Below are 26,994 nucleotides of genomic sequence, written 5' to 3' on the forward strand. Positions count from 1 at the left end.
TAATGGTTTATATTGGAGGACAGCTGTTGAAACATGCATTCACTTTAAAAAAAAAATGAGGGGGGGGGAAATAGCCTAATCCAAATCATGGAAACATCTATAAATAATAGTGACTAGCCAGTAGAACATTGGTGAATAAAACCTGCTTCATGTATGTTAATATTGTAAGCCATGTGAGGGATTTTTGGCTCTAACATGATTATAGACTGTCTTCCGAGCAAATTGTTTTAAAATCCAATTCTGTGTACAATAAAAGAAGAAGCAGAATGTCAGTTTTTTTTTCTCTTTTGCTTGGAATGTTTAGGCTTTGCTGTAAAAATCATCACAGCCTGTCTTTGGTAATTCCTTAAAATTATTTATCGATTTATATAATAGAGCAACTGTTGTTGCTGCAGTAATATTCTTTTTTACAAAATTAAATATATATAAGACACAGCTACACACCAGAGTTAGCAGTAAAGAACCATTGGTGCTGCCTCAAGAAATATGAACAACTGTCTTGTAAATTTTTCAGCAATATAAACAAAAAAAGAACAACCATGTAAAAGCAAGCCCAAATAATTCATGTCCTGGCCCTGAAGCTTGTTAGACTCTGGCTCTGATGAACCACCAAGGGGAGTGAATTCCATATTAAAAGAATTGAGTTAAATAATTACCACCCAGACATAGTTTATGAATATATTGTAATTTAAGAGGCAAGAAAGTGTTACGTTTTGTTGCAGAATTTTCAATACTCCCTCCCACGTGCCCCCCCCCCACTCTCCGTACACTTTGGAGGGAGATGGCATAATTTTTCTGTTTTTGTTAATCCTCAACTGGTATATCTGGAAAATGGGCAGATATACTGTTGCTCCTCTGTCTTGAACACAAACAAGCTAAATGTTGAACACCATGCCACGAATTCATAGCACTCTGATTAGACTCTAATTTACCTTCATTATAGTTCTTGACTATGATGGTCAAATTAGCATTGATAAGCATTTTATTCAGAATTTACTTGATCCATGATTTCCAGAGTTAAGCAATTGGGATGAATGAGGGGAAAAATCATGTGAAGTTAACTAGTCCTTAATATTATGATTTCTTAAGATATTTATTTACATGAGTGATTTAGCAAATCGAAACTCTCTTGAGGATGCTGATTCTCAACCATGCTTGTTGTTTAATAGATAAAGAAAAGAACAAGCTTCTGGAGGGGAAGGCATTTTGCTTTTGTATACCTGTATCAGAACTTTGCACAATGTTCCCCGTTGCTGACTGGAACTACTGTAGTACAAATATTATATAATAATTTATAAATTAATATTTGCTAATGATCACCATTGTTGCCACTGAAAAATCAAAGTTGTAGTACAGCCTTAAGTGGATTTTTGTAAAGGGGCCCCCTGGGTGCTCTGAGCTATCCCTATTTTTAAACATGCATAAGTACATGACATAAATTGCTACTTGTTTATCCAGTTGGTGATGCTTGGTGATTGTTTTCATTTTAGCATTCAGCTCCTGAGCTGATCCTGGTTGAAGATGAGATGACAGATACCGAAGATAATGAAGAGGAGGATTTAGGAGTCATGGAAGATCAGCGTAGCATAATTCTTCATCTCATCTCACAGCTCAAACTTGGCATGGATCTAACCAGGGTAGGCACACTTCCTCTGTATTTTTTTTAATTTTGAGTCGCTCGTTCTTTTTTACTAAATCAGTTCTTCCTCCCAAACTATTTTGTTTCAGATCCCAACTTATTCTGCAAACTCTTAATCAATAGTTTTCATAGATTTGCTTCTTTACAAAAGTGTGGTCCCATCCTGGGGCAGTATGGAGGGTGATCAGCTTTCTTAGGCAGGCTTTTCATGTCAAATTACAGCAGCAGGAGCTGCAGTAAATGAAGGAGAGGAAAACGTATGCTTCTTTGTAGGCAGTGGTGGAGGAGCTTTACAGATTTATATTTGTCTTAGAAAATTAGACTTTTCTGTGGGCTTCAAAACAAGACCTCACATTCCATTTGGGACAGTGACCGTTTAATCCAAATGAATCTAGAATTGTGGTATAATGTTTCCACAGGGCAGTTCACAGTTTCATTTGACCAAATCTTTTAGTCCCATTCAGGGCCGGCTCCAGACCCCAGCGTGCCAAGCGCACGCTTGGGGCAGCATGCCGCGGGGGGCGCTCTGCCTGTCGCCGGGAGGGCGGCAGGCCGCTCTGGTGGACCTCCCGCAGGCATGCCTGCGGGAGGTCCACCGGAGCCGCGGGACCAGCGGACCCTCCGCAGGCACGTCTGCAGGAGGTCCACCGGAGCCGCGGGACCGGTGACCGCCAGAGCGCCCCCCGCGGCATGCCGCCGTGCTTGGGGCGGCGAAATGGCTAGAGCCGCCCCTGGTCCCATTATAGTCATCAGAAGCAGAATAAAGGCCATGATAAAATTTCTGTCTTGCTCTTTAAGGCCCTCATTTTGTAAACACTTACACATCCTTAACTATGTTCATGGGTGCTGGAACTGCGGGTGCTGGGGGTGCAGCACACCCCCTGTTTTGAAGTGGTTTCCATCAGACATAGGGTTTACAGTTTTGTTTAATGGTTGTCAGCCCACCCACTATAAAAATTGTTCCAGCACCTATGACTGTGGTGTGAGTAGACTCATTGGACTTGGTATGATTGCTCATGTGAGTAAAGTCGTTCACATGCATAAATGTTTGCAAGACCAGGATCTTCATCGCCTTTTCTTACTGCTCACTCAGGGCAAAATCTTGCATTCTTTGTATATTCCAAACACCCATGAAAGCAATGGGTTTATTGGCAGTGCAAGAAATGCAGGATTAAGTCCATAGTCAGTTTCATTTCACCTGCATCTAAAAAGATAAAGTGAACACTGGGAGTTAAAGGGTTTCAATTTAAGGAACAAGGAAGGTGGGTTAAATTAATACTTTGGTATCAGATACTTTTGGATCACATGAAAACTTCAGGCAATCTACTATAACAAAATTATGGCCCCTCAGGACAAAACTACTCTTCATGTTAGTCGTATTACAAAAGATTACACTTTGTGTATTCCTTTGTTCTGAAACCATTCAAATAAATTATATATATATATATATATATATAACATATCATAGAGTATCAGGGTTGGAAGGGACCAAGAGGTCATCTAGTCCAACCCCTACTCAAAGCAGGACCAACCTCCAAATAACACCCTCAAGGATTGAACTCACCAACCTAGGGTTTAGCAAGCCAGTGCACAAACCACTGAGTTATCCCTCCCCACACTACAAAGAATCTTGTTGTAGAGGTGTTACCCGAGAGATTTTCTGTAAGCCCCTGCAGAGTTGGAAAATTTGTAGATAGTTTGAAAATGAGAACTTCCTCCCATTCATTATTTTGTATTCCACTCTCTAGTGATTTTCTCTCTTGTGGATACATAGGCTTTGAGAGGATTTTTTTTTCTAGTGGCATGGAGTACCCTTACAGAAAGCTTTTTGTTTGTTTGTTGTCAAAGAAGTGAAATAAGTAACGTGAATTTATTCTGACTTGTTTCCTCCACAAATAAAAACAGTGTGGGAAGATCGGACAGTTGTATCTGTATGGTAGAGTAATTATGAAAGAGAGCTCATCTCAGGGGCATGTGGATATACAAAAAAGCTTTGCCTTGCTTTCCTTTTGATCTTAGAAACCGATTTTTATTTTTTTACATTGTATTATTTTTCTCTGAAATAAAGGATTTGCCCAGTGTGGTCTATCCTCTCCTCATATACTTACGTATATGCCTCCTTCTCCTAAAATGATGGAAATAATAAAACAAAATAATATGAACAAGACAACTTCAAGGTTAAATAGTCCTTTAATCCATTGCAAAAATAATATCAGATACCAGTACTGCCAGTAATGTTTTCATTTCTGAGTGCAACCAAAGTTTCACCACTTAATTTCTGAATTACTTCTGTTCTCATTTCTTAGAGCTGAGAGAAACACCCAGGCCTGTATACTGTTTGTATTACTGTTGGTTGGTTGGTTTTTGCATTCTTCAGCCTTTTAGGGCTCTTCAGCTTTAGTGGTCTGGCATAAATGCTGTAACATTTCTATCCTGAATTCAGAATGTTACACTAGATCTAGAAGCTTCATAGACCTCCACCGTTAACACATTCTATTTTGTAAGCCATTTTCTACTTTTGGTAACCTATGTGACTTTTATCACCCCACAAAAACACTTGAGGGGGCAGTAAAACTATTTCAGTCTAATATCAAACTATCTCTGAGTTTCTTAGAGATGGTGATGGGGGATTTCTCTTTAAATTTCCAGTCCCTTCTCTATGTGTGCTGCCACACACAGCCCCCAAATACAAAATAGTATGAATGAGAGGAACATTAAATTGAGGCTATATCAAGTGAAACATTAATATCTTCTTTTCTGATCAATCACTTCTCATCCACAGTGGGAATCAAATACTTAGGTTTTTTTTTGCCCCAAAGGATAATAATTTGTTGTAGGCTGTGGGTTGTTTGTTTTTTATAACAATGTAAATATTCCTAAGTGTGCAAAAATAAATAGGTTACAAGAATCCATACTCTGACCTTGATCTCAGATCACATTGACAGAGCATTACAGAGGGCTATGTGAACTTTGGAGCACACGGATGAATGGCATTTAACCTTAATATTGGCAAAATATTAATGTGTGTGTATATAGATGTTTATGCTGAATGAAGAATAAGAAACTTGTTTAGCCATGTCAGGTTCATTTTTAGTGTATATGATGCATGAATGTAAATAGTAAGAGTATCAGTCAGATCATTGTGTTACCATGGGCACATGTCACTTTTCTAACCATTTGTGAATTTTTAAAAAAAGTACTGACTGGTTGGTTGGTTTTATTTATTTATTTATTTTTAATTGTCTAGATTGCTGACTGATACAGAGAGGCAACCTTTAGCCTGTATAGAAACAAAGCCTAGTTTATTTGGTGACAGTACATATTTCATTTTTAACCGTTCCTCTAAAAGTCAAATCCCAGGTAACTTTGATACTGGTCAGCTTTTGGGTCTGCAGGAGCTAGTTGTGACAGATGTTGATGTTAAAATCAAAAGATGTTTGACATAATGACTTCAGTTTAGTTTTAAGTGTTTTTGAATTTCCCAGTGCCTACTCCACCAGGGCTTTTTCTTTAGTTGCTTTCATAAACTAGAAATTGTTGTATGATACATATGTGGCCAAAGAATGCTCTTCTGAGCACTTAGTGGCAGTTGCCCCTGAAAGACTTATCATAAAATTCCTGAGCCATACTAAAGGACTGGTTTCTTATGTTGGCATATTAGCATTGGCTACATACAAACTGACTCAAATTTCCTAAGAAGATAATAGCAGCACTTTAATGTTGCAGAGGTGCTCACTGCTGGAATGAGAGGTGCTGCCCCATTTCCTATTGAAGGATTGTATTGCACTTGCTATCTTGACTTGACATCACTGATTGCATTGGGTTTTGCTAGAGCAGGCTCCTGCATTCAGGTGGACTTCACAGCAGTCAGATGTGCTGCATGTGGGTTCATGGCTCTGCGTAGGTAGATCACAGTGTAGCACTGAGGCTTTAGCTGGATCAAGGTTTTTAGGCTGCACTTTAATGTGCTTTTTAAAGTAGATTTATTGTGCAAATAAGTTTTGAAATTTGTTCATTCTTTGGCTTTTAATGAAAAATGACAGAAATTATTATTAGGATAGCCTAATACTTTTTTTAGCCTCCATTTCTGTCCTGTAATTTGGATAGCTGGGTTATTAGTCACACGCATTCCACCAGACAGATCAATTGAGGCAACTTTTGGTACTATTCCTGAGGTGCCTAGTATCCTCCCCTCTCTTCCCAGTTGTGTGCTATCCTAAAAGTAATGGCTGACAACATATACGCCAAAAAAGTCATGCCATAACCCAGAAGAGACAAAATAAATCCATTCATCATAAATGCACATGGTAGTTTATTTTCCCATGTTACAAAACTTTTTGCTTATTTTTCAAATTACATCTGGCTTGAAACTTGACACTGGGATTTTTTACTCCCACAGTAACTTCTTTGAATAGTAGAATGCTTCTGTCCCTCTTAAAACAGTGAATTGTCATCTCAGTGGGAAGTGGCTGTGCAAGATACACCCTTCCCCCTTTGGTAGAATGGCAGCCCAACTCTCTTGCCTCACAGCAAGGTGCATAAAAATCAATTGTTAATTAAAAAAACTCTGATTTGTATTTAAAGCAAATGGTTTAATATTAATTAAATACCGTGTTTTTTTTAAATCTATTTAAAATTAAATTTGAAATTATGGCAACTTATATTAAGGCCTAAATGTATTATAATCTATAAAAATCATTTAAATGAAAAAAATAATATTAAGCTGTACATGTTTGCTTAGAAGTTTTAGGAGATGTCACTGGCTAAGCACCTGGAACCAGAGTATGCTGAAGTGTTAAACCAGCTTTTGACAGCAGTAGCTTTTCCTGTAGGCCCAGAAAATGCTTTCTTGTCCAGCTATACCGAAAGGAGGACAGGAGACACTTTATATGGTTTTAATCGGGCTGCAACTTTATTATTAGGTGTCTGGTATTACCCAGCAGATAAAAATGTACAGTGCAGGTAACCCCATGATCATTTCAATAACTACCTGGGGGCTTATGTCAGTCCCCACCTTTTTCCATCCTGGTCCCCAGCCAACCCATATGGTTACAGGGGTTAAGGTGGGCTATAAAGGAAGGGGGGTTGGCTCTTGCCACGCCAGTCACAGGCGCCCTGAACGCTCCCCGCTCTCCCCCCTCCCCCCCGTTCTGCTCCTTTAACAAACACCTCCTTTTTAAAGCCTTCACCAAGCCATTTATCTGGTCACTGTACCTTCCCTGGGGAGTTCCTGCACTGGACAGCCGCCCCGTACTTACTGAATGAGTTGCGACATCATAGCCTAACTCCCTTCCCTACTCACCATAGCAAAGCCCTCCCTGAACCTGCTGTGGGGAAGGTGAACTCCCCCCTTCCCCCTCCCGCAGTTAAAGGCTAATTTCTCAGAATGAGGGTCAACTCCAAAAATTGATCAGAATCTTTTGGACTATTTATATTACTGCATGGTAGTGTGAAATACAAAAATATACAGTATATAGTTTCAGTATTCAAGAGAACATTGTACAGATATTTTTTAGAACTCTTGAAAGTTACATTGGGTTTAAAATCTATGAAAGCACTCAGTGAAAGCTCAAAAACTTGACTCATTTTCAGCTCCAGAGATTTCATTTTTGAAACTATTTAGTTATTTGTTGTTAGCCGTGGAGGCTTTTTGGTTATATAGGAATTTAAATCTTTTCTTGTTAACTGTTTTGCTTTTTTTAATAATAAATTTGAGTTAGAATTCTCTCTCTCAAATTTTTTAATCAGCAGTTAAAATTATAATGAAAGCATTGAGTATTTTTAATGCCTATTTAAGTAGTTATGCTGGCATATTTATGTGGAGCAACTGGCTCCAGAGGATAAATCCAGCAGTAGAGAATATGGAAATGAACACCAGAATATTGACAAGCAAGCTCGGAGGATGAAATCTTTTCAGCTTTAAAATGTAATCACAAAATCAGCAACATTTTAAACGTATTCCTTCATTTTCCCTCACTCTCCAACCCCCCAACCTCTGATCTGTGCAAATAAATGTTGTTCTTGTCAGATGCGGCCACTTGGGCAAAAGGGAAGAATTGGGCTCTGGTTTACCAAAAGGATGGGTTTGCAGTCCTCCTCTCCTCCTTGAAGTCTACTTAATGAATACATTGTTCAACTCTCACCAACTTTCTGGGGAATTGTAGAACATTAAACCCATTTTTTAAAGGCTATCAACCTCCTTTTGATGCACACACTTTTTGAGGTGTACAGCTAAAGGTTTTGTTTAATATAATAAATCTAAGTCACTGAAGCAGGTAGCAACTGTGATGAATTGCTATTTGAATTATACCAAACAACAAATATTTGGGCTGAAAGTGAATGTTTTAAAATGTTAGTTATTTTTCATCTGTGAAACCAGTTTTGACATTGTGGGAAAAGATCATGACAAACTACTCTTCAAAGCTGGAATCAAACTTAAAAAGGAACAAAAAATCCACCATTACTATTTGTTTTCATTATTGAATTATTTTGTATAAGTAAGCCAATACAATATAAGGTGTGGGTTATGCAGCTTCAGCAGGGCTGCATGCAGAGATCCAAACACATGCAACAGATTGCAGGATTGGGGCCTAAGTCCAGTAGGCGACACATTGCTGATAGAGTCCCCAGGGGTGTACAGTCCCAGAAGAAAAATGTCCCGTCAGTTCTGCATGATATATTTAAAACAGCCAAAAATGATGGTGTCCATAAAAGATGTGAGTAGAGCTCACAATATTAATATGTTAGCAGAGCCCTTTAAATCAGTGTAGCTGTCTCCCTTCTTCTTGGATATGAACAGTAACTTTGCAACAATACCAATCTCTGCCTGCCGGAACAGCAGCTGTTCTGATTCACTTATGAAACACTAATCTATTGTAGAGTAGCATGGCAATATGGGTTTGGGTCATTGAGAGAATCCACTCAAAGAAATATTTGTGGGTTAATTGTAATTTTATCATTTTAATGGAAATAAATACCTGACAGCTTCCATTATCTTTACTCTCTAAAAAGGGTTAAACTGTGCATTAGTCTGATTTTATAACAGTGAAGGGAGAGGCAAGGTTCCTTACATTTGAGATGGGGATGGTACCACTCTGTCCTTGCCTGATTCTTGGAGCAGGGCAGAAGAATGAACTGAAAAGAGGCGAGTGATGGAGAAAGGAGGGAATTCAAAGGAGAGTAAATTTGAAATTCATTTGCCAGAATGAGTGTAGAAAGAAGGCCACGAATGTATTTACTTGGGAGTATTCCTGAGGATAATCAATACTCATCCTGCAGCAGCCTGGCTCCTGCCCGAGGCTCCAAACATATTCCCTGTCAGTATGGTAGATAGTGGAAAAATGGCTCTCTGAGTGACAAGGACAGATCTGGCACTTCCAGTTCACTTTAAGCCATGTAGATAATATATTGTATGTCTCTCCTGTTAATTGTAACTCCTCACTAGCTTCTCTCCTGTGGTCCTGTGTAGAGGATGAAGATGTTGTTCTGTGTTGCACAGACCTCTGCTGCCCTTCAGTGCATTGTAATAGTTTTCAGTAAAACTATTATTAACAACACAATATTACTTTTACAACCAATGTTAATTAGATGATTTTATGTTCTCACTAACCATTTGGAAACTGGGGTACTTTTATTTGTATAAGCATCCTCTGACATGTTCAGTAGTCTGGGAAGTCTTTTTTTTTTTTTTTTTTTTTTGAGGGTTAATAGTAATTCAGCTGAGATTTGTGTTGTGTTAGAATTCAATTAACTTGTACCAGACTGTTTTCACATTCTCAAAGAATGAAGGCTTCTGAGAACAGTGGTTTGTTTATTAGCTGACCAGAGAGAAAGGGGAAATAGCGGATCCATGTCACTTGGTCTGTCATTGAAAACCATAATGAAATAGGAAGCAGCTTGTACAGCTATCAAGACTACTATTTTTTCCTCGATTCATTATTTATACTGTATTCCAAGAGAAATTGCTCTCTGGCAGAGGTGGGGGAAACAGCTATCATGAAGCTTGGCTCAGCTAAAATTGCAGCTGTCTTAACTGTTTACTATCCCTGTAGTATAATCATTGGGAATCATACCTGCCTTTGTCTGCTTTGAATACAGGTGGTGCTTCCAACATTTATTTTGGAGAAAAGATCTCTGCTGGAGATGTATGCAAATTTCATGGCCCATCCAGACCTGTTTTTGTCAATTGCAGCTGGAGCCACTCCTGAGGAAAGAATTATTTGCTTTGTGGAGTATTATCTAACAGCCTTTCATGAAGGCCGAAAGGGAGCAGTTGCCAAGAAACCCTATAACCCAATAATTGGTGAATCATTTCATTGCTCATGGGATGTGCCTAAAGACAAAGTGAAATCATTCAGAACTAACAGTGCCTCTGTAGTTTCTAAGGACCAAACCAAGGAATTTGGCCAGGACCAATCAGAGTGCTACAAGCTGAGGTTTGTAGCTGAACAAGTATCCCATCACCCACCAGTATCATGCTTTTACTGTGAATGCAAAGAGAAGAGAATGTGTGTGAACGCCCATGTATGGACCAAAAGCAAGTTCTTGGGAATGTCAATAGGTGTTTCTATGGTAGGTGAAGGTAAGAAATATGCTTTGCTTTATTTTTTTGGGAGGGTATTACTGTCAGCACCCCACAGAAAATCATAGATGAAGGTTTGTTTTGGGTTTTTTTGTTTAACTCCAGTAAGGTTAAAAAAACAACAACAAAACCTTACATCTTAATCTTGCTATTTGTTGCTTCCATTAATTTTAGAATTAAAATAATAGAACTTGTGTTTGAGAATATTGTCCAGTTTTTATTCATTTTTAGTATACATATATCTTGTATAATGTGTGCCTTTATTTTTGAGACTTATTCAGATCTACAGTTTAGAAATTTAGTCACATTGTACTTGCTAAAATATGATGACAGCTTTACTTATTACAGTACCTTACAGTAACAATTGTATCACAGCTAAACAAATAATCCTCTTTAGAGTTAGTATCTAATTTAGTATGGGAAACTACTGTAAGCTATTTTCAGAAGACCATAGAATAATTGTATATTTTCAGTTAAGCCTTTTCGTCTGCTTTTACCTGGCTTCTGTTAGATGAAGAAATATATTTTAAATAAGTCTTACTAGGCTATCGTACCTTTTCAATCTTTACAGCAAGTCATACAGATGAGGCCACCATCATGTTGTATTGTTGGTTTGCAATAGAACCAATATATTTGCCTGTTCAGTGATAAATCCATTGATCAAAATGATTAATAAATTTAGAAAACATTATCAAATTATAAGTCATTAATGTATGCTCTGGATTGACAAGTACTGCTTGGATCATTATCACTATTAATGTGGAATCTCCGTAACTGAAGGTTTTTACGGACAGGTTAGACAAACTCCTGCCAGGGATGGTCTAGTCAATACTTAGTCCTGCCTTGGTGCAGGGGGCTGGACTAGATGATCTATTGAGATCCCTTCCAGTCCTAAATTTCTATGATTCTATGAATTATTTAAACAAAAAATATGTATTGGAGCATCTTGGTGAATCCTCTTGCAACTCAGGATTATTCTGTTCTGTACAGCGCCTAGCATAATGAGGTCCTGGATCACAAGTAGAGCTCCTGGGCACTACAGTACTACAAATAAATAATACCGTCTACATGTGCTTTCTAGTGTTTTGTCCCAGATAAATTTAAAATTATGGTCCTAATTAACCACTAAGCAGAGGGCTAAGGAGAACTAATAACAAATAATTGTTTTTTCTCATCACTGCATTAGGTAAGTATTGCTGAGATATTAAGAAATGTACTAACAAGGTAGATGCAGGTAGTGATGGACTTTGGTAAGTGATTGTCCAAAGAAATTTTTATCTGTGACTTCACAGCTCCAATAGGAGTAGCAAAGTAACATAGTGAAATAAAGAACAAAATCAAATAATAGAAAAGTGGTATGATAACCTCTTTCCTAATATTAATACTTTTGGTTGTTTAGTTATTGCAAAATGGAACAGTCTTGAAACAAATGTTACTGTTTTTAAGACTCTTGGAGTCTAAATCCTGCAATAATAATTCTGTTTCACGTGGTTTTTTCCTGTTTCAGGCAGTGTGATACTACGTCAGACACATTGCTTTTTACATTGCAATGTATAGGGTAATGGGAGTCAGGAAGGAGTCCCAGAGAAGCTGCAGAGTTAGGTTTCCAATAGCTTGGTAATGGGGTGAAGGAGGGGTGGGAGTTACTAGAGCCAATAGATCTTCAATGACTTTATTTCTTCAATTTTTCCTTCTGTTATGAATTATTTTTCATAGTGGAAGGGGAGTGTTCAATGAAACTTAAGGCTTGTCTATATATGAAGATGCTCAGGAAAATTAATCTGAATTAACTAATCCACTTCACCTTCAGACCTTTAGTTAAACTGCATTAAACCCCTGTGTGGAGTTACTCTCATTCAGAATTAAAATGGCCTTAAAGTGAATTAAATTAAACCAAATTAAGGCCATTTTAATTCACAGGAGTTTAATGGACAGGGATTTAATACAGTTTAACTGATTTAAATTCACACCTCTGAGTTAATTTGGATTAACTTTCCTGAGTGTCCCTGTGTAGGCATAGCCTTAATTTTTGTATTAAAAACTAAGGAAAACACCTGTAATAAATCATACAGTAGGTCAGAAGATTTAGCCTACTTGCTGTCAGCTCACATGGTGCTCTCAGGATTTGGGGTGGCTGGCAAGGGGAGTGTTGAAGTCTCCCAGAAGTTCCAGACATACGACATTAGGAGGCCACCTGATGTGCTGCGATACTACTGAGCCCGCCTGTTATGCCAATTTGGGCACCCTTTTTACCTGTCTTGCTGGGTCAGGCTATTAAGCCTGCTCCACTGCAGAACGAAACAGACAATGAGATCAGTTCTGGGAAGGCTCATCTTAAGGGACTTGTCCCAGCACTCAGGTGTCCACCTCCCTTGGAGTGCAGACCCAAAGATATATTATGAAATCTGCCTCCTCCCTCAGTGTGGAGAAAGGTATGCACAACTTCTCCCCCCCATCTCCCCGCCAAGTTAGAAATTACAGAAACTGGGTTTAATAATAAACAAAACAAATTTTATTAACTATAAAAGGCAGATTTTAAGTGGTAAAAGGGGTAACAAACAGAACAAAGCAGATTATTAAGCAAATGAAATCAAACATGCAAACTAATCTAGTTTCACTAAAGAAATTGGTTACAAATAGTATTTTTTACCCTAGATATTGTTGCAGCAGGTTGCAAAATTTCTGTGGTTCAGAGTTCCAGTTATATTCCTTTTCAGACTGGACTCCTGTCTCAGTCTGGATTCCCCCTCTGCCTTTCCTTCAGGTGGCTTTTCCAGTCTTTCTTCTTGGGCAGACAGGCCATGGAGAGGAGGAGTCCTGGTTGCTTTCCTACCCTCCCTTAAATAGGATTTACAGGCGGTGGGAATCCTTTGTTTCCCAAACTTGACCCCCTTTCCCTTCCAGTGGAAAGTTACGAGAAGTCCTGGGTAGTGTTTAGTATCAGGTGACAAGACCACCTGAGTCTGTAAGATTACAGCATCCATGAGTTCCTTTCTACAGTCCATTGTCCTTGCTGATCGGCCATGAGCCCTTTCTGAATTTTCCATTGTTTTACCTGAAGTGTTAGCAGTGGGCGTCACCCAAAGTAACATAGTTGAAATACAGATACATAGTCAATATTCCTAACTTCAGATACAGAAATGATACAGGCATACAAACTGGATAATTACATTCAGTAAATCAGAACCTTTCCAATGATCTCACATGAGCCATCTTGCATAAAGTATATCTCAGTTTTGTCATATTCATATCATAAGCATATTTTCATTAAAATATGGAATGAAATGTCACATGCATTAACAGATATTTTAAAAAGTTATGGAGTGTGTGTTGGGGGGGAGGGAGTTGTCTTTGAACTTCTGTTTGACTATTAGGAGTTTTAGATTCTGCTGTATGTTATTGGAAAGGTAATTTCCCCTGTATTTGCAATAATGTCTCAGATTTGACCTATGTCTGTATTTTGAATAGTTTAAAGTTAATACAGAGGTTTCTCCACAAATACTGAATATACTAAATTTAGAGAAGGTTTTTTTTCGGTGTATGAGAAGCATCTATTTCAGACAGTGCACTAGACAGTTGAAATAATTTTGCTATACTTCAAGATTCAGACAGTTGTACAGTAGATAGCAAACATAATCTTGCTATATTTAACAGAATGATTGTATTTCATCCTGTAACTATTATGACCCGTACATTGAAGAACACACAAAACCAGGATGTACTTAACAGTCTTGCCTCTGAGCACGTAGTGACTATTTTTGTTGGTGACTGCTGAGAGATTTGTTGAACTGCTGTTGCCTATTTGCATAGTGTATAATGAATTCTTGGAACTAGATTGTGCCAGGAATACATTGATAATATTCCCGTGGTTATAGTGAAACCTCTTCCTTGCAGCTCATCACAATAATATTGTTGTGGAGGGTGAGGGTGTTTCATTACTTTTTTAAAACAAGAATAAGTCTGTATGTTAAAGAAGAAGAATATAAGTTAAAGGATAAGAAGCTTCTATATGAATTTAAATAAGTGTGAGGTTTAATGACATAAGATCCCTTCATACAAATGCTGTAGATCAGTATTTTGACTCTACAACATCCAGTCTGCAGATGACAAAAGCCATCCAGTGTTGTATTGTTGGTTTTTTGTCTTGTTTCTTTGTTCTATGTAAATATCAACCAGATGAGCTGAACACATGGAGTGATAGAAATCAGCACACAAGAGGCGATGTTGCTGGAAATCCATGTGCACAGTTGCTTTCTGTGCTATGTTATCATCTCTGAATGTGGTTTACAAGTGAAATGAGGTGTCTCAGCTTTCAGCTAGAAAGTGCTTTACCTGATGAAACCATTGTACGGTGTAGCCAGTTCAGCAGTTTCCTTACCTAAAAGGTCACTCTGAATGAGAGTAGAAGAGGTGTATTGGAAATAAAAATTGATGTTTCCACAATGCCAAGCTCTGGTTAATAACTGATCTTTTAGTGGAAAGAACAAAGAGGATGTGATGAAATAGAATGGCATTGGGATATTAATTTGCAAGGAGAGGGGGAGCAAAAGTAACCATTTCTTACATTATACAGTTTTATATGTTGCAAAGAGCCACCAAACAGACATAAGAACATAAGAAAGGCCGTACCGGGTCAGACCAGAGGTCCATCTAGCCCAGTATCTGTCTACCGACAGTGGCCAATGCCAGGTGCCCCTGAGGGAGTGAACCTAACAGGCAATGATCAAGTGATCTCTCTCCTGCCATCCATCTCCATCCTCTGACGAACAGAGGCTAGGGACACCATTCTTACCCATCCTGGCTAATAGCCATTTATGGACTTAGCCACCATGAATTTATCCAGTCCCCTTTTAAACATTGTTATAGTCCTAGCCTTCACAACCTCCTCAGGTAAGGAGTTCCACAAGTTGACTGTGCGCTGCGTGAAGAAGAACTTCCTTTTATTTGTTTTAAACCTGCTGCCTATTAATTTCATTTGGTGACCCCTAGTTCTTGTATTATGGGAATAAGTAAATAACTTTTCCTTATCCACTTTCTCAACATCACTCATGATTTTATATACCTCTATCATGTCCCCCCTTAGTCTTCTCTTTTCCAAACTGAAGAGTCCTAGCCTCTTTAATCTTTCCTCATATGGGACCCTCTCTAAACCCCTAATCATTTTAGTTGCTCTTTTCTGAACCTTTTCTAGTGCTAGAATATCTTTTTTGAGGTGAGGAGACCACATCTGTACACAGTATTCGAGATGTGGGCGTACCATGGATGTATATAAGGGCAATAATATATTCTCAGTCTTATTCTCTATCCCCTTTTTAATGATTCCTAACATCCTGTTTGCTTTTTTGACCGCCTCTGCACACTGCGTGGACATCTTCAGAGAACTATCCACGATAACTCCAAGATCTTTCTCCTGACTCGTTGTAGCTAAATTAGCCCCCATCATGTTGTATGTATAGTTGGGGTTATTTTTTCCAATGTGCATTACTTTACATTTATCCACATTAAATTTCATTTGCCATTTTGTTGCCCAATCACTTAGTTTTGTGAGATCTTTTTGAAGTTCTTCACAATCTGCTTTTGTCTTAACTATCTTGAGCAGTTTAGTATCATCTGCAAACTTTGCCACCTCACTGTTTACCCCTTTCTCCAGATCATTTATGAATAAATTGAATAGGATTGGTCCTAGGACTGACCCTTGGGGAACACCACTAGTTACCCCTCTCCATTCTGAGAATTTACCATTAATTCCTACCCTTTGTTCCCTGTCCTTTAACCAGTTCTCAATCCATGAAAGGACCTTTCCTTTTATCCCATGACAGCTTAATTTGCGTAAGAGCCTTTGGTGAGGGACCTTGTCAAAGGCTTTCTGGAAATCTAAGTACACTATGTCCACCGGATCCCCCTTGTCCACATGTTTGTTGACCCCTTCAAAGAACTCTAATAGATTAGTAAGACATGATTTCCCTTTACAGAAACCATGTTGACTATTGCTCAAGAGTTTGTTTTTCTATGTGTCTGACAATTTTATTCTTTACTATTGTTTCAACTAATTTGCCCGGTACCGACGTTAGACTTACCGGTCTGTAATTGCCGGGATCACCCCTAGAGCCCTTTTTAAATATTGGCGTTACATTAGCTAACTTCCAGTCATTGGGTACCGAAGCCGATTTAAAGGACAGGTTACAAACCTTAGTTAATAGTTCAGCAACTTCACATTTGAGTTCTTTCAGAACTCTTGGGTGAATGCCATCTGGTCCCGGTGACTTGTTAATGTTGAGTTTATCAATTAATTCCAAAACCTCCTCTAGTGACACTTCAATCTGTGACAGTTCCTGAGATTTGTCACCTACAAAAGCCAGCTCAGGTTTGGGAATCTCCCTAACATCCTCAGCCGTGAAGACTGAAGCAAAGAATCCATTTAGTTTCTCCGCAATGACTTTATCATCTTTAAGTTCTCCTTTTGAATTTTGATCGTCAAGAGGCCCCACTGGTTGTTTAGCAGGCTTCCTGCTTCTGATGTACTTAAAAAACATTTTGTTATTACCTTTGGAGTTTTGGCTAGCCATTCTTCAAACTCCTCTTTGGCTTTTCTTATTACACTCTTGCACTTAAGTTGGCAGTGTTTGTGCTCCTTTCTATTTGCCTCACTAGGATTTGACTTCCACTTTTTAAAGGAAGTCTTTTTATCTCTCACTGCTTCTTTTACATGGTTGTTAAGCCACGGTGGCTCTTTTTTAGTTCTTTTACTGTTTTTCTTAATTTGGGGTATACATTGAAGTTGGGCCTCTATTATGGTGTCTTTAAAAAGGGCCCCCGCAACTTGCAGGGATTTCACTTTAGTCACTGTACCTTTTAACTTTTGTCTAACTAACCTTCTCATTTTTGTATAGTTCCCCCTTTTGAAATTAAAGGCCACAGTGTTGGGCAGTTGAGATGTTCTTCCCATCACAGGGATGTTGAATGCTATTGTATTATGGTCACTATTTCCAAGCGGTCCTGCTACAGTTACCTCTTGGACCAGCTCCTGCGCTCCACTCAGGATTAAATCTAGAGTCGCCTCTCCCCTTGTGGGTTCCCGTACCAGCTGCTCCATGAAGCAGTCATTTAAAGTATCGAGAAATTTTATCTCTGCATTTCGTCCTGAAGTGAAATGTTCCCAGTCAATATGGGGATAATTGAAATCCCCCACTATTATTGGGTTCTTAATTTTGATAGCCTCTCTAATTTCCCTTAGCATTTCATCATCACTATTACTGTCCTGGTCAGGTGGTCGATAATAGATCCCTACTGTTATATTTTTACTAGAGCATGAAATTTCTATCCATAGAGACTCTATGGAACCTGTGGATTCGCTTAAGATTTTTACTTCATTTGAATCTACACTTTCTTTAACATATAGTGCCACTCCTCCCCCTGCACGACCTGTTCTGTCCTTCCGATATATTTTGTACCCCGGAATGATTGTGTCCCATTGATTGCTCTCAGTCCACCAGGTTTCTGTGATGCCTATTATATCTATATCCTCCTTTATCACAAGGCACTCTAGTTCACCCATTTTATTATTTAGACTTCTGGCATTTGTGTACAAGCACTTTAAAAACTTGTCCCTGTTTATTAGCCTGCCTTTTTCTGATGTGCCAGATTCTTTTTTATGTGACTGTTTATCATCTGATCTGGCCCTTACATTATACTTCTCATTCCTCTGCTCCTGACGTTTCAGTGGGCAGAAAATCTTAGCATATTTTAGTGAAAAGGCAATGTTTAATACTTGTCTAGCATAGAACCACTGAGGTTCCTTTCATACTGGGATCTATTGTTTTGTTGCAAAGCAGCAAAATTCATGAAGATGCAGAATTGATAGCCCTATGCATTAAGTTTATTGGTTAATTTTACAAAGACTATAGAGTTGAAACTTTTGTTGTGGGTTGTATGTTTTTGTTTTACATTATCAGGTGGCTGCTAACTTTAAAAAAAAGATGGTGTGTATATTTTTAGGTGATACTTTAAAAATTAAAAGGAAGCTTTAAAACTTTTGAAGGATTTGATATGAGGGATGTTACACCTTTTTCCTGAGGGAGTGCAGACAGTAGCAGTGAATGAATAATCTGTTGTGGGTTTTGCAGCTCCGTAATGCATACTTCCATGGGAGCAAATGACTCTTAATTTAGCAGGATGGTGGGGCTTTTATAGTTAAATGTTTCAGACTGCTGGAGTTAGCTTAAAAATTAATAGTAGTTTAGCAGTAGTAGTAATTTTGTATTTACAATATATTTTATCCAAGGATTTCAAAGCTCTTTCCTTTTTCCATCTAGCCCAGTATCCTATCTTCTGACAGCGGCTGCGGCCAGGTCCTTCAAAGGGAAGGAACAGAACAGGGCAATTTTCAAGTGATCCATTCCCTGTCATCCAGTCCCAGCTTCTGGCAGTCAGTGTCTTAGGGACACCCGGACAAGGGGTTGTGTCTTTCACCATTTTGGCTGATTGCCATAGATGGACCTATCCTCCCTTAACTTATCTAATTCTTTCTTGAACCCAGTTATACTTTTGCCCTTCACATCTCCTGGCAATGATTTCCACAGGTTGACTGTGTGTTGTGTGAAGAAGTACTTCCTTATGTTTGTTTTAAATTTGTTGTCTGTTAATTTCATCAGGTGACCCTAGTTCTTGTGTTATGTAAATGGGTAAATAACACCGCCTTTTCACTTTCTCCACACCATTCATGATTTTATAGACCTCTCTCCTATCTCTCCTTAGTTGTCTCTTTTCTAAATTGAACAATCCGACTCTTGTTCATCTCTTCTCATATGGAAGCTGTTCCATACCCTAATCATTTTGGTTGGCCTTCTCTGTGCTTTTTCCAATTCTAATATATTTTAGATAGAGCTCCTCAATGATTGTCAAACAAACAATGTAACACAAATGATTTAAACACTCATGAGACCATAGGAGTGAGATTCTAGTGTGCCACTATTTCATGATTTCACTGTGTGAATCATTGTAGCTGTTGATGTACCACAGCCATGTATGCCTTAATCAGAACAAACATTTAGTCCCTGTCTAACTAGGGTGACCAGATGTACTGTTTTTAAAGGGACAGTCCCGTTTTTGGGGATTTTTTCTTATATAGGTCCCTATTACCTCCTACCCCGTGTCCCGTTTTTTGACAGTTGCTGTCTGGTCACCCTACGTCTAACAGATGTGCTGAATAACACAGATGAAGTGTGAGGAGCTTGTTACATTAGGAAACTGCTCTAGGCCATCGATGACCTTGAATGATTTGTTGTTCATATTGATCCCTGAACAATCAAAGGAAAGCATTAAATTGCACATGTCTCTTCTGCAGTTAATTATTGCACTATTGACCTAGCGTCTCATCTGTGTATTTCATCAATACGTATTGTAGGAAAATCAGTTCACAAAGTACAGCATCGGTAGGGGATTGGCACGATAGGGACTCAAGGGCTGGAAGAGACCTCAAGAGGTCATGTAGTCCACCCCATGCTGAGGACCAAGCATACCTAGACTGTCCCTGACAGGTGTTTTTCTAACCTGTTTTTTAAAACTTCCAGTGATAGGGATTAAACAACTTCCCTTGGAACCCCCTATTCCAGTACTTAACTATCCTTATAGTTATGTTAGTTATTAGGAAAAAAACTCTAAATCTACCTTGCTACATACTATGGTGATTACTTCTTATCCTTTGGTACATGTGGAGAATAATTGATCATTGTCCTCTTTACAACAGCCTTTAATGTGTTTTGTGTGCTTTTTAAACCTTTCCTTATAGGTCAAGTTTTCTAAACCTTTTATCATTTTTGTAGCTCTCCTCTGGACTCTTTCCACTTTGTCCACATCCACCCAAAACTGAACACATTACTCTAGCAGAGGCCTCGCCAGTGCCAAGTAGAATGGGACAATTATCTCTTGTTTCTTACATACAACACTCCTGTTAATACATCCCAAATTCATATTTGCCTTGTTTTGCACTGCATCACATTGTTGGCTCATATTCAGCTTGTGATCCAGTATACCCCCAAGATCCTTTTCAGCAGTACTACCATCTAGCTAGTTGTTACCCATTTTGTATTTGTGCACTGAATTTTTACTTCCTACGAAGTACTTTGCACTTGATTGAATTTCATCTTGTTGATTTCAGACCAATTCTCCAATATGTTAAGGTCATTTTGAATTCTAATCCTGTTCTTCAAAGGAGTTGCAACCTCTCCCAGCCTGGTGTCATCTGCAGTTTTTATAAGCATACTCTCCACTCCATATCATTAGTAAAAATATTAACTAGTGCTGGACCCAGGATAGACTCCTGTGTGATCCCAGATCCTCCTTCCAGTTTGACAGCAAACTATTGATAACTGCTGAGAATGGTTTTTCAATCAGTTGTGCATCCACTTTATAGTAATTTCATCTAGATTTCCCTTGATTTTAGTCAGCCAAAAATATATAGCCTCCAGGCCACTTACAATTTCTTCCTGTGCTCCTTTTCTACTCTTGCAGTTAATGGGCTAATTAGCTCCTTAGTGCTCCCCAGCCCAGGTTGACCTAGTAATTAGCCGCTCCTTCCCTCAGCCCTGGTCTACACACAGCCCCTGGTTCGAACTAGGGTACGCGAATTCAGCTACGTGAATAATGTAGCTGAATTCGAACTACCCTAGTTCGAATGACTTACCGTCCAGACGCCGCGGAAGTGAACTCCGCGGCTCCAAGGTCGACTCCGGCAACTCCTCCTGCCGCGGTGGAGTACCGGAGTCGACCACGGCGCTTCCGGAGTTCGAACTATCGCGTCTAGATCAGACGCGATAGTTCGAACTCCGAGAAGTCAAACTCGCCGCGTCGACCCGGCGGGTAAGTATAGACGTGGCCTCAGTCAGGACCTCTCCAGGGGAACTAATTGGATTTGCAGTGACCAGAGTGCAGGTTCGGCTGCTGGTTCTCAGCGCTCTGTCACAGTCCTTTTTCTAGGATGTTATTTGTTCTGCATGGGGATGTCTAGATAAAGGTTAAGAGACTGTCTCTCAGGTTTTATCATATCCAGGAATCTCAGAGCACTCAAGTAACAGTTCTGGAGAGAGATCCCTGTCTCAATGCCAACAAAAATTCCTGAGGTTTCCATGTGATCTCCCGTTTTAGCCTCTCATCAGCCCAGGGTTATTGGGGATGGATAATCGTGTGCGTCAGCACCCAGGAAATGTGCACACATACTGATCTGGGATTATCCCAATCAGATTCTAAAATGGCTACACAGAAGGCTCTTAGTACTGTGTTGACTAACAATATTATCATCTTCCTAAAGAAGAGCAGTCCCTAGACAATCACTCATCTGAGAATTTACATTGACACTACCATAGTTAAAATCTTCCTTATGGAAAAGAGGGCAGTCGGGATGTGTTACGTTCATCCTCTGATCAGAGTTTGCATCAAACTGCTGGGTCTCCTGGCTTTCTGTATAAGGCTAACCCCAGAGACCAGCCTATTCAAGAGGAAACTGCAGCAGTTCAGACTGAAATTGTGGAACCATTCTCAGGAAGCAGTGAACCATCAGTATCGTGTATTTTTATTCCCATGTCACAGTCCTGCCAATGGAACAACTGCACTGATGAAGGCTGGAGATCCAACCTGTAGTAGATCCTGCTCTTAGAAAAGAAATTGACCTACATCAGTTTAATGCTATTGAGTTTGCATTTCTTCTTTTGTGATATGTGCTATGATTCCCTACTGGGATAAATGCAAAGGAGATTTAGGGTAAAATTTTCAAAAGGGACTTAGTCGCTTTTGAAAATGTTACCCTTAGATTCCATGGATTGTGTGTCTGAGAGCTGTTCTTATAAGTGGCTTCAGGTTTGTATTTCCCAAACTTCTTATTTATTTGTATTCATAATTGTAGCTGCCACTTGTTTTAAAAAAGGGAACAGAAAGCAAAGCCGTGGGCTACCTTTATCAGCTGCATTAATACTTCTGAGACTAATAAATCCCTCCTTCTTCTTCCCTGATACTCATTTATTTTGCTTTTATTAGCCAGTGTCAGACTAAAGTAGCTGCATTAAGAAGTGACAGACTAACATAATATGCAGAAAGCTAGTTATTCTCTGCTCATGAAATTGCTAGTCTTATACAATATTTTAAATTCTAGCTCTTCACTGATGGTGTTTTCTAGCATGGATACCATTGTGGATAGTGTCACCAGTGGGTGATACTAAAAATTGTTAGTGTAAATTCTAAAGGACTGAAATTAGTCTACAATGCAGGGGATAGACTTGAAACAGAACTGTAAGCTAATAATCCTGAAGACGACTGTACTTGTGCTCAGTACAGGAGACTGAAAGTCCAAATAGGGAGAGGCCCTTTGCAGAATGGATGAACTGTGAAATGCATGTGATTGTGCAAGGGAATTATAAAGCAAGTATTTCTGATTGATGGTCTTCTTACTGAAATGTCGCATTTTACACTTAAATTGGGAGCTCAGACCACTTCTCCTTCTGCATTAATACAGTATGTGTTTTGAGGGATGTATGCCAAAAAGATTAGTAGGTAGGAGCAAAATTTAACCTACCTTCCTTATTTGTTTGCAACCTTACAATTTTAAAACGGTCTCTTGGGTGGTGTGAAAAAGGGCTGAAGGAAGATATCTTTCACAATGCATCAGTGAAAGTATTTTTTTATTTTAAAATGGCCACAGCAGAGTGTTCAGGTGCATCCCTGCAATAACTAATTAGTGCCTAACATTTGGGCAGGACTTCAGGACTGTTGTACACACTGTGATAATCTTTGCCAATTGGTGGGGTTGGGCTCAAACCTAAATGGGCAAAAAAGTGTTTGTAAATAAAGCCACTTGCCTGTACGAGGGGGGAAGAGAGAGGCAGACTAAGGCCCAGACCCTCAAAGGTTTTTAGGTGTCTGATTCTAATGGAAGTTAGACAGTGAAGTACCGTCGAGGACCTGGGCCTAAATTGCCAATGTTTGGACTCTTATGGGGACAGAAAATAACCGAGGCAGTATCACCTGTTGTATGTGAGGCTCCGTCTAATAAAATATCTTTCATTGCTTTACCCTGAAACAGTTTCTCCAATTAAGCAGAATCTGATGAAATGGGAAGCCAGCCTGGAGTTTTACTAGTAGTCCTCATGGCAGGACCAAATACTGTCTAGACCATCCCTGATAGCCGTTTATCTAACCTACTCTTAAATATCTCCAGAGATGGAGATTCCACAACCTCCCTAGGCAGTTTATTCCAGTGTTTAACCACCCTGACAGTTAGGAAGTTTTTCCTAATGTCCAACCTAAACCTCCCTTGCTGCAGTTTAAGCCCATTGCTTCTTGTTCTATCCTTAGAGGCTAAGATAAACAAGTTTTCTCCCTCCTCCTTATGACACCCTTTTAGATACCTGAAAACTGCTATCATGTCCCCTCTGTCTTTTCTTTTCCAAAATAAACAAACCCAATTCTTTCAGCCTTCCTTCATAGGTCATGTTCTCAAGACCTTTAATCATTCCTGTTGCTCTTTTCTGGACCCTCTCCAATTTCTCCACATCAGATACATTAAGTATGGCTTAAAAATTAAAATGATGATAATGTCTGTAAAATGTAAGCTTTTTTTTTCTTAAGCTAATAATATGAAAGTCCTCTTTGCTTTAATGCTGATTTATTGGTCGTACATTGGTTTGCGTTTATGCTGCAGCTTAGGCATGTAATTCTTCAGAAATAAGGCCGTCCCTAATAGGAGGTACAGGAATGCCAACTGCAATTACATGGCACCTTTTCACTGTGGTGATGGTGATGTAAACTTTCCTGTAGTCGTTCTAAGCAAAGTATGTACTTCAGCTTTGTTGTAATGTTTTGGAATGGGGTGTGTGTGCGCGCACACACACACACACACACACACACACACACACGGTGTGTCTGCACAGCAAAGAAAAACCGGCTGCTGGCCCATGCCAGTCAACTCAGGCTCATGGGGCTCAGGCTGCGGGGCTGTTCCATTGCTGTGTGGACTTCCAGGCTTGGGCTGGTGCCTGAGCTCTGGGACCCTCCCACCCTGCAGGGTCCTAGAGCCTGGGGTCCAGCCCAAGCCCTGAAGTCTACACAGCAATGAAACAGCCCCGCAGCCTGAGCCAGCTGGCACGTACCAGCTGCAAGTTTTTCTTTGCTGTGTAGACATACCCAGTGAGGCTTAGCATGCAAAGTGGAAAGTTTTGACCATCCAATGCAAAGGGTTAAAAATAGTTTACTCCATCACTTGTTCTGTTGCATTGTCCCACCTTCCATACATCTTCCAGGTCATTTGTGTCAAACTCGCTTAGGGGAATAGAGGTGTTGGCTGTTTCATTATTGGCAGGTTGAGTGTACAGAAGTAACAAGAGCAGCTCCAGAAAGCAATGATGGTTTGCTAAAGACATTTACGTGCCTCTGGGAACACTTCCAGTCTTGAAGTGACTAAACTCCTTATTCTACCTAGTCCAATGGGTTGGAGTACCACATTTTCCATAATGCTATAGCAGAACTCCTTCTTTTAAACTCTGAATGGTTTAGGTTTGTCTTTATATCCTGTACTGAGAATATATTTTTATATTGGCAAAAATAAAATACTAATTTATATTTATGTTGTGAACTTTCCCCAGTACTGCGAGGAAAATGGCTCATACTAATACAGTTCCATAGCTAAACAGAAACTGTAAAGGTTTTTACATCCAATTTGCATAAAAACTGTTATTTGATGGTCAAAGAGCCTCTGAATTCTAAGTATGTAGTGGTGTGGTGGCTTTTTTTTTAAATCTCTGTTGCAAAGATTCCCCTCCCCCCAGCCACCATTTTGGCTCCTAGGAAGCTATTAAAATTAAAAATAAAGATACATTAAAATCAAAGTCGATAGAACCAACTTTATTTTTGATGACTGACATTTCCTAAGCTGAACTGCTAAGGGTATTTGGTGAGACAATATCTCTTATTGGACCAAGACTATTTGGGGTTGCAGAATTCATGTGCAGTGTTTGCAGCATGTATTTGTATTGTTCACTTTCCTATGTGATGTACTTTACAAATGTCATTTGTTTTGAAAACCCACCCACAGTTATGATGGGACAGAACCTTCATTGTGGTAGTAGAGGCTCGGGGCTTGTCTACACTAACAGTGGTGCAGCTGGAGTGCTTAGTGAAGATGCTACCTATGCTGCCGGGAGAATTTATCCTGTCAGCTTAGATACTCTCCCCTCTCCCCCAAGAGACGGTATCTGTGTTGGTGAGAGAAGCCCTCCTGTCAATATAGCGCTCTCTACACCGGATGCTAGGTCGGTATATCTACATCACTCAGGGGTGGGTAGTGTGAACCAAGTCTCAGACACAGAGATCCTCTGACTAGGCAGGGAGCAGCAGCCAGCTTCCTTAGCTAGCTGTGAAGATTCCTGCACCCTGCTGCTGCTGGCCTCTCACTGGAGCCAGATGGATTCAAAGTGCTGCTCCAGCTGTCACAGACAAGTCACACGTGCAGCAAAGAGTAGAGCAAACTAGTGCAGCGGGGTGGGATCAGGTGGTAGTAGGTAGGATCCAAGGAGAACAGAAGGGCACTGCATTGCACGCAGGCTTCTTCTGGGGAGAGGTTGAGAGAGAGAATGAACTCCATGTGGCAGATGTTTGGTTACGTCAGGGGTCGGCAACCTTTCAGAAATTGTGTGCCGAGTCTTCATTTATTCACTCTAATTTAAGGTTTCGCGTGCCAGTAATACATTTTAACATTTTTAGAAGGTCTCTTTCTATAAGTCTATAATATATAACTAAACAATTGTTGTATGTAAAGTAAATAAGGTTTTTAAAATGTTTAAGAAGCTTCATTTAAAATTAAATAAAATGCGGAGCCCCCCGGACCAGTGTCCAGGACCCAGGAAGTGTGAGTGCCACTGAAAATCAGCTCATGTGCCGCCTTTGGCACCCGTACCATAGGTTGCCGACCCCTGGGTTACGTCATTTAATGTCCTCTTGGAAGGCATTCAAATACTACAGCGATGTGGGCAGTATAAGACCCTATATAGAAAAGAATCAAATCAAAGGGGAGAGCAGAGTTGAGAGGAGTGGCAGGGGTGAATGTGTTCCGTAAGTGGGCTAGCGTGCATTCGATTACTGGATGCGGGGCCTAGAAAGAATGCATGGGAGAAAGTCTGTTATATTGAGAGAGCAAAGTTCTAGGTGACTTCCTTCCCCGGACCACTCTTCTTAGGGCTCTTTGTCCCAAAAGAGCTTTTTTTTTTTATGGGGATAGAGGGAGCTACAAAGTGTTTCAGACTTACTGAGTTGGCTCTTACGAGATTTTTTTTTCCCTTGGTCTTACCAGTTTGTACTTATGTTTTATTGATAACCTGTATCATTTTGAAGTATCACTTGGTTAAAATGCAGAACTGAAGCCATACCTTTTTATGTTTGAGCAGATTTCTTCTGAGGGAGGCTTACTGGTAGAGGCACTCTGACTTCATGATGAGGGTCTCCTATTACTCTGTGTGAATTACCATTTGCTGGTAGTAATTGGCCAGAGACTGCATGTTCTCATCAGTACACTAGTATCATTTCACTTTCCAACCTTTCTCTCCTAGGTGTTCTTTACTTAATGGAACATGAGGAAGAATATGTGTTCACGCTGCCTAGTGCCTATGCACGTTCTATACTTACCATTCCATGGGTGGAGCTTGGAGGTAAAGTCAGTATTAACTGTGCCAAGACTGGCTATTCTGCTACTGTCACATTCCACACCAAGCCTTTCTATGGAGGAAAAGTTCACAGG

The 26,994-nt window shown here is 39.6% G+C and overlaps 1 protein-coding gene across 3 annotated transcripts in view; it reads left to right on the plus strand.

Moving 5' to 3' along the window:
• The window catches only part of OSBPL10 (oxysterol binding protein like 10), a 144,378-nt gene that overhangs the window by 104,606 nt on the left and 12,778 nt on the right, over nt 1-26,994 (plus strand). For all 3 annotated transcript variants that reach the window (XM_045007258.1, XM_045007259.1, XM_045007260.1), the window contains 3 exons: nt 1,491-1,637; nt 9,737-10,220; nt 26,807-26,993. In XM_045007258.1, the coding sequence (XP_044863193.1) occupies nt 1,491-1,637; nt 9,737-10,220; nt 26,807-26,993 (818 nt within the window). The remainder of the gene's footprint in view (nt 1-1,490; nt 1,638-9,736; nt 10,221-26,806; nt 26,994) is intronic.

The sequence above is a fragment of the Mauremys mutica genome, chromosome 2, assembly GCF_020497125.1.
Source record: "Mauremys mutica isolate MM-2020 ecotype Southern chromosome 2, ASM2049712v1, whole genome shotgun sequence".
Taxonomy (NCBI): domain Eukaryota; kingdom Metazoa; phylum Chordata; order Testudines; family Geoemydidae; genus Mauremys; species Mauremys mutica.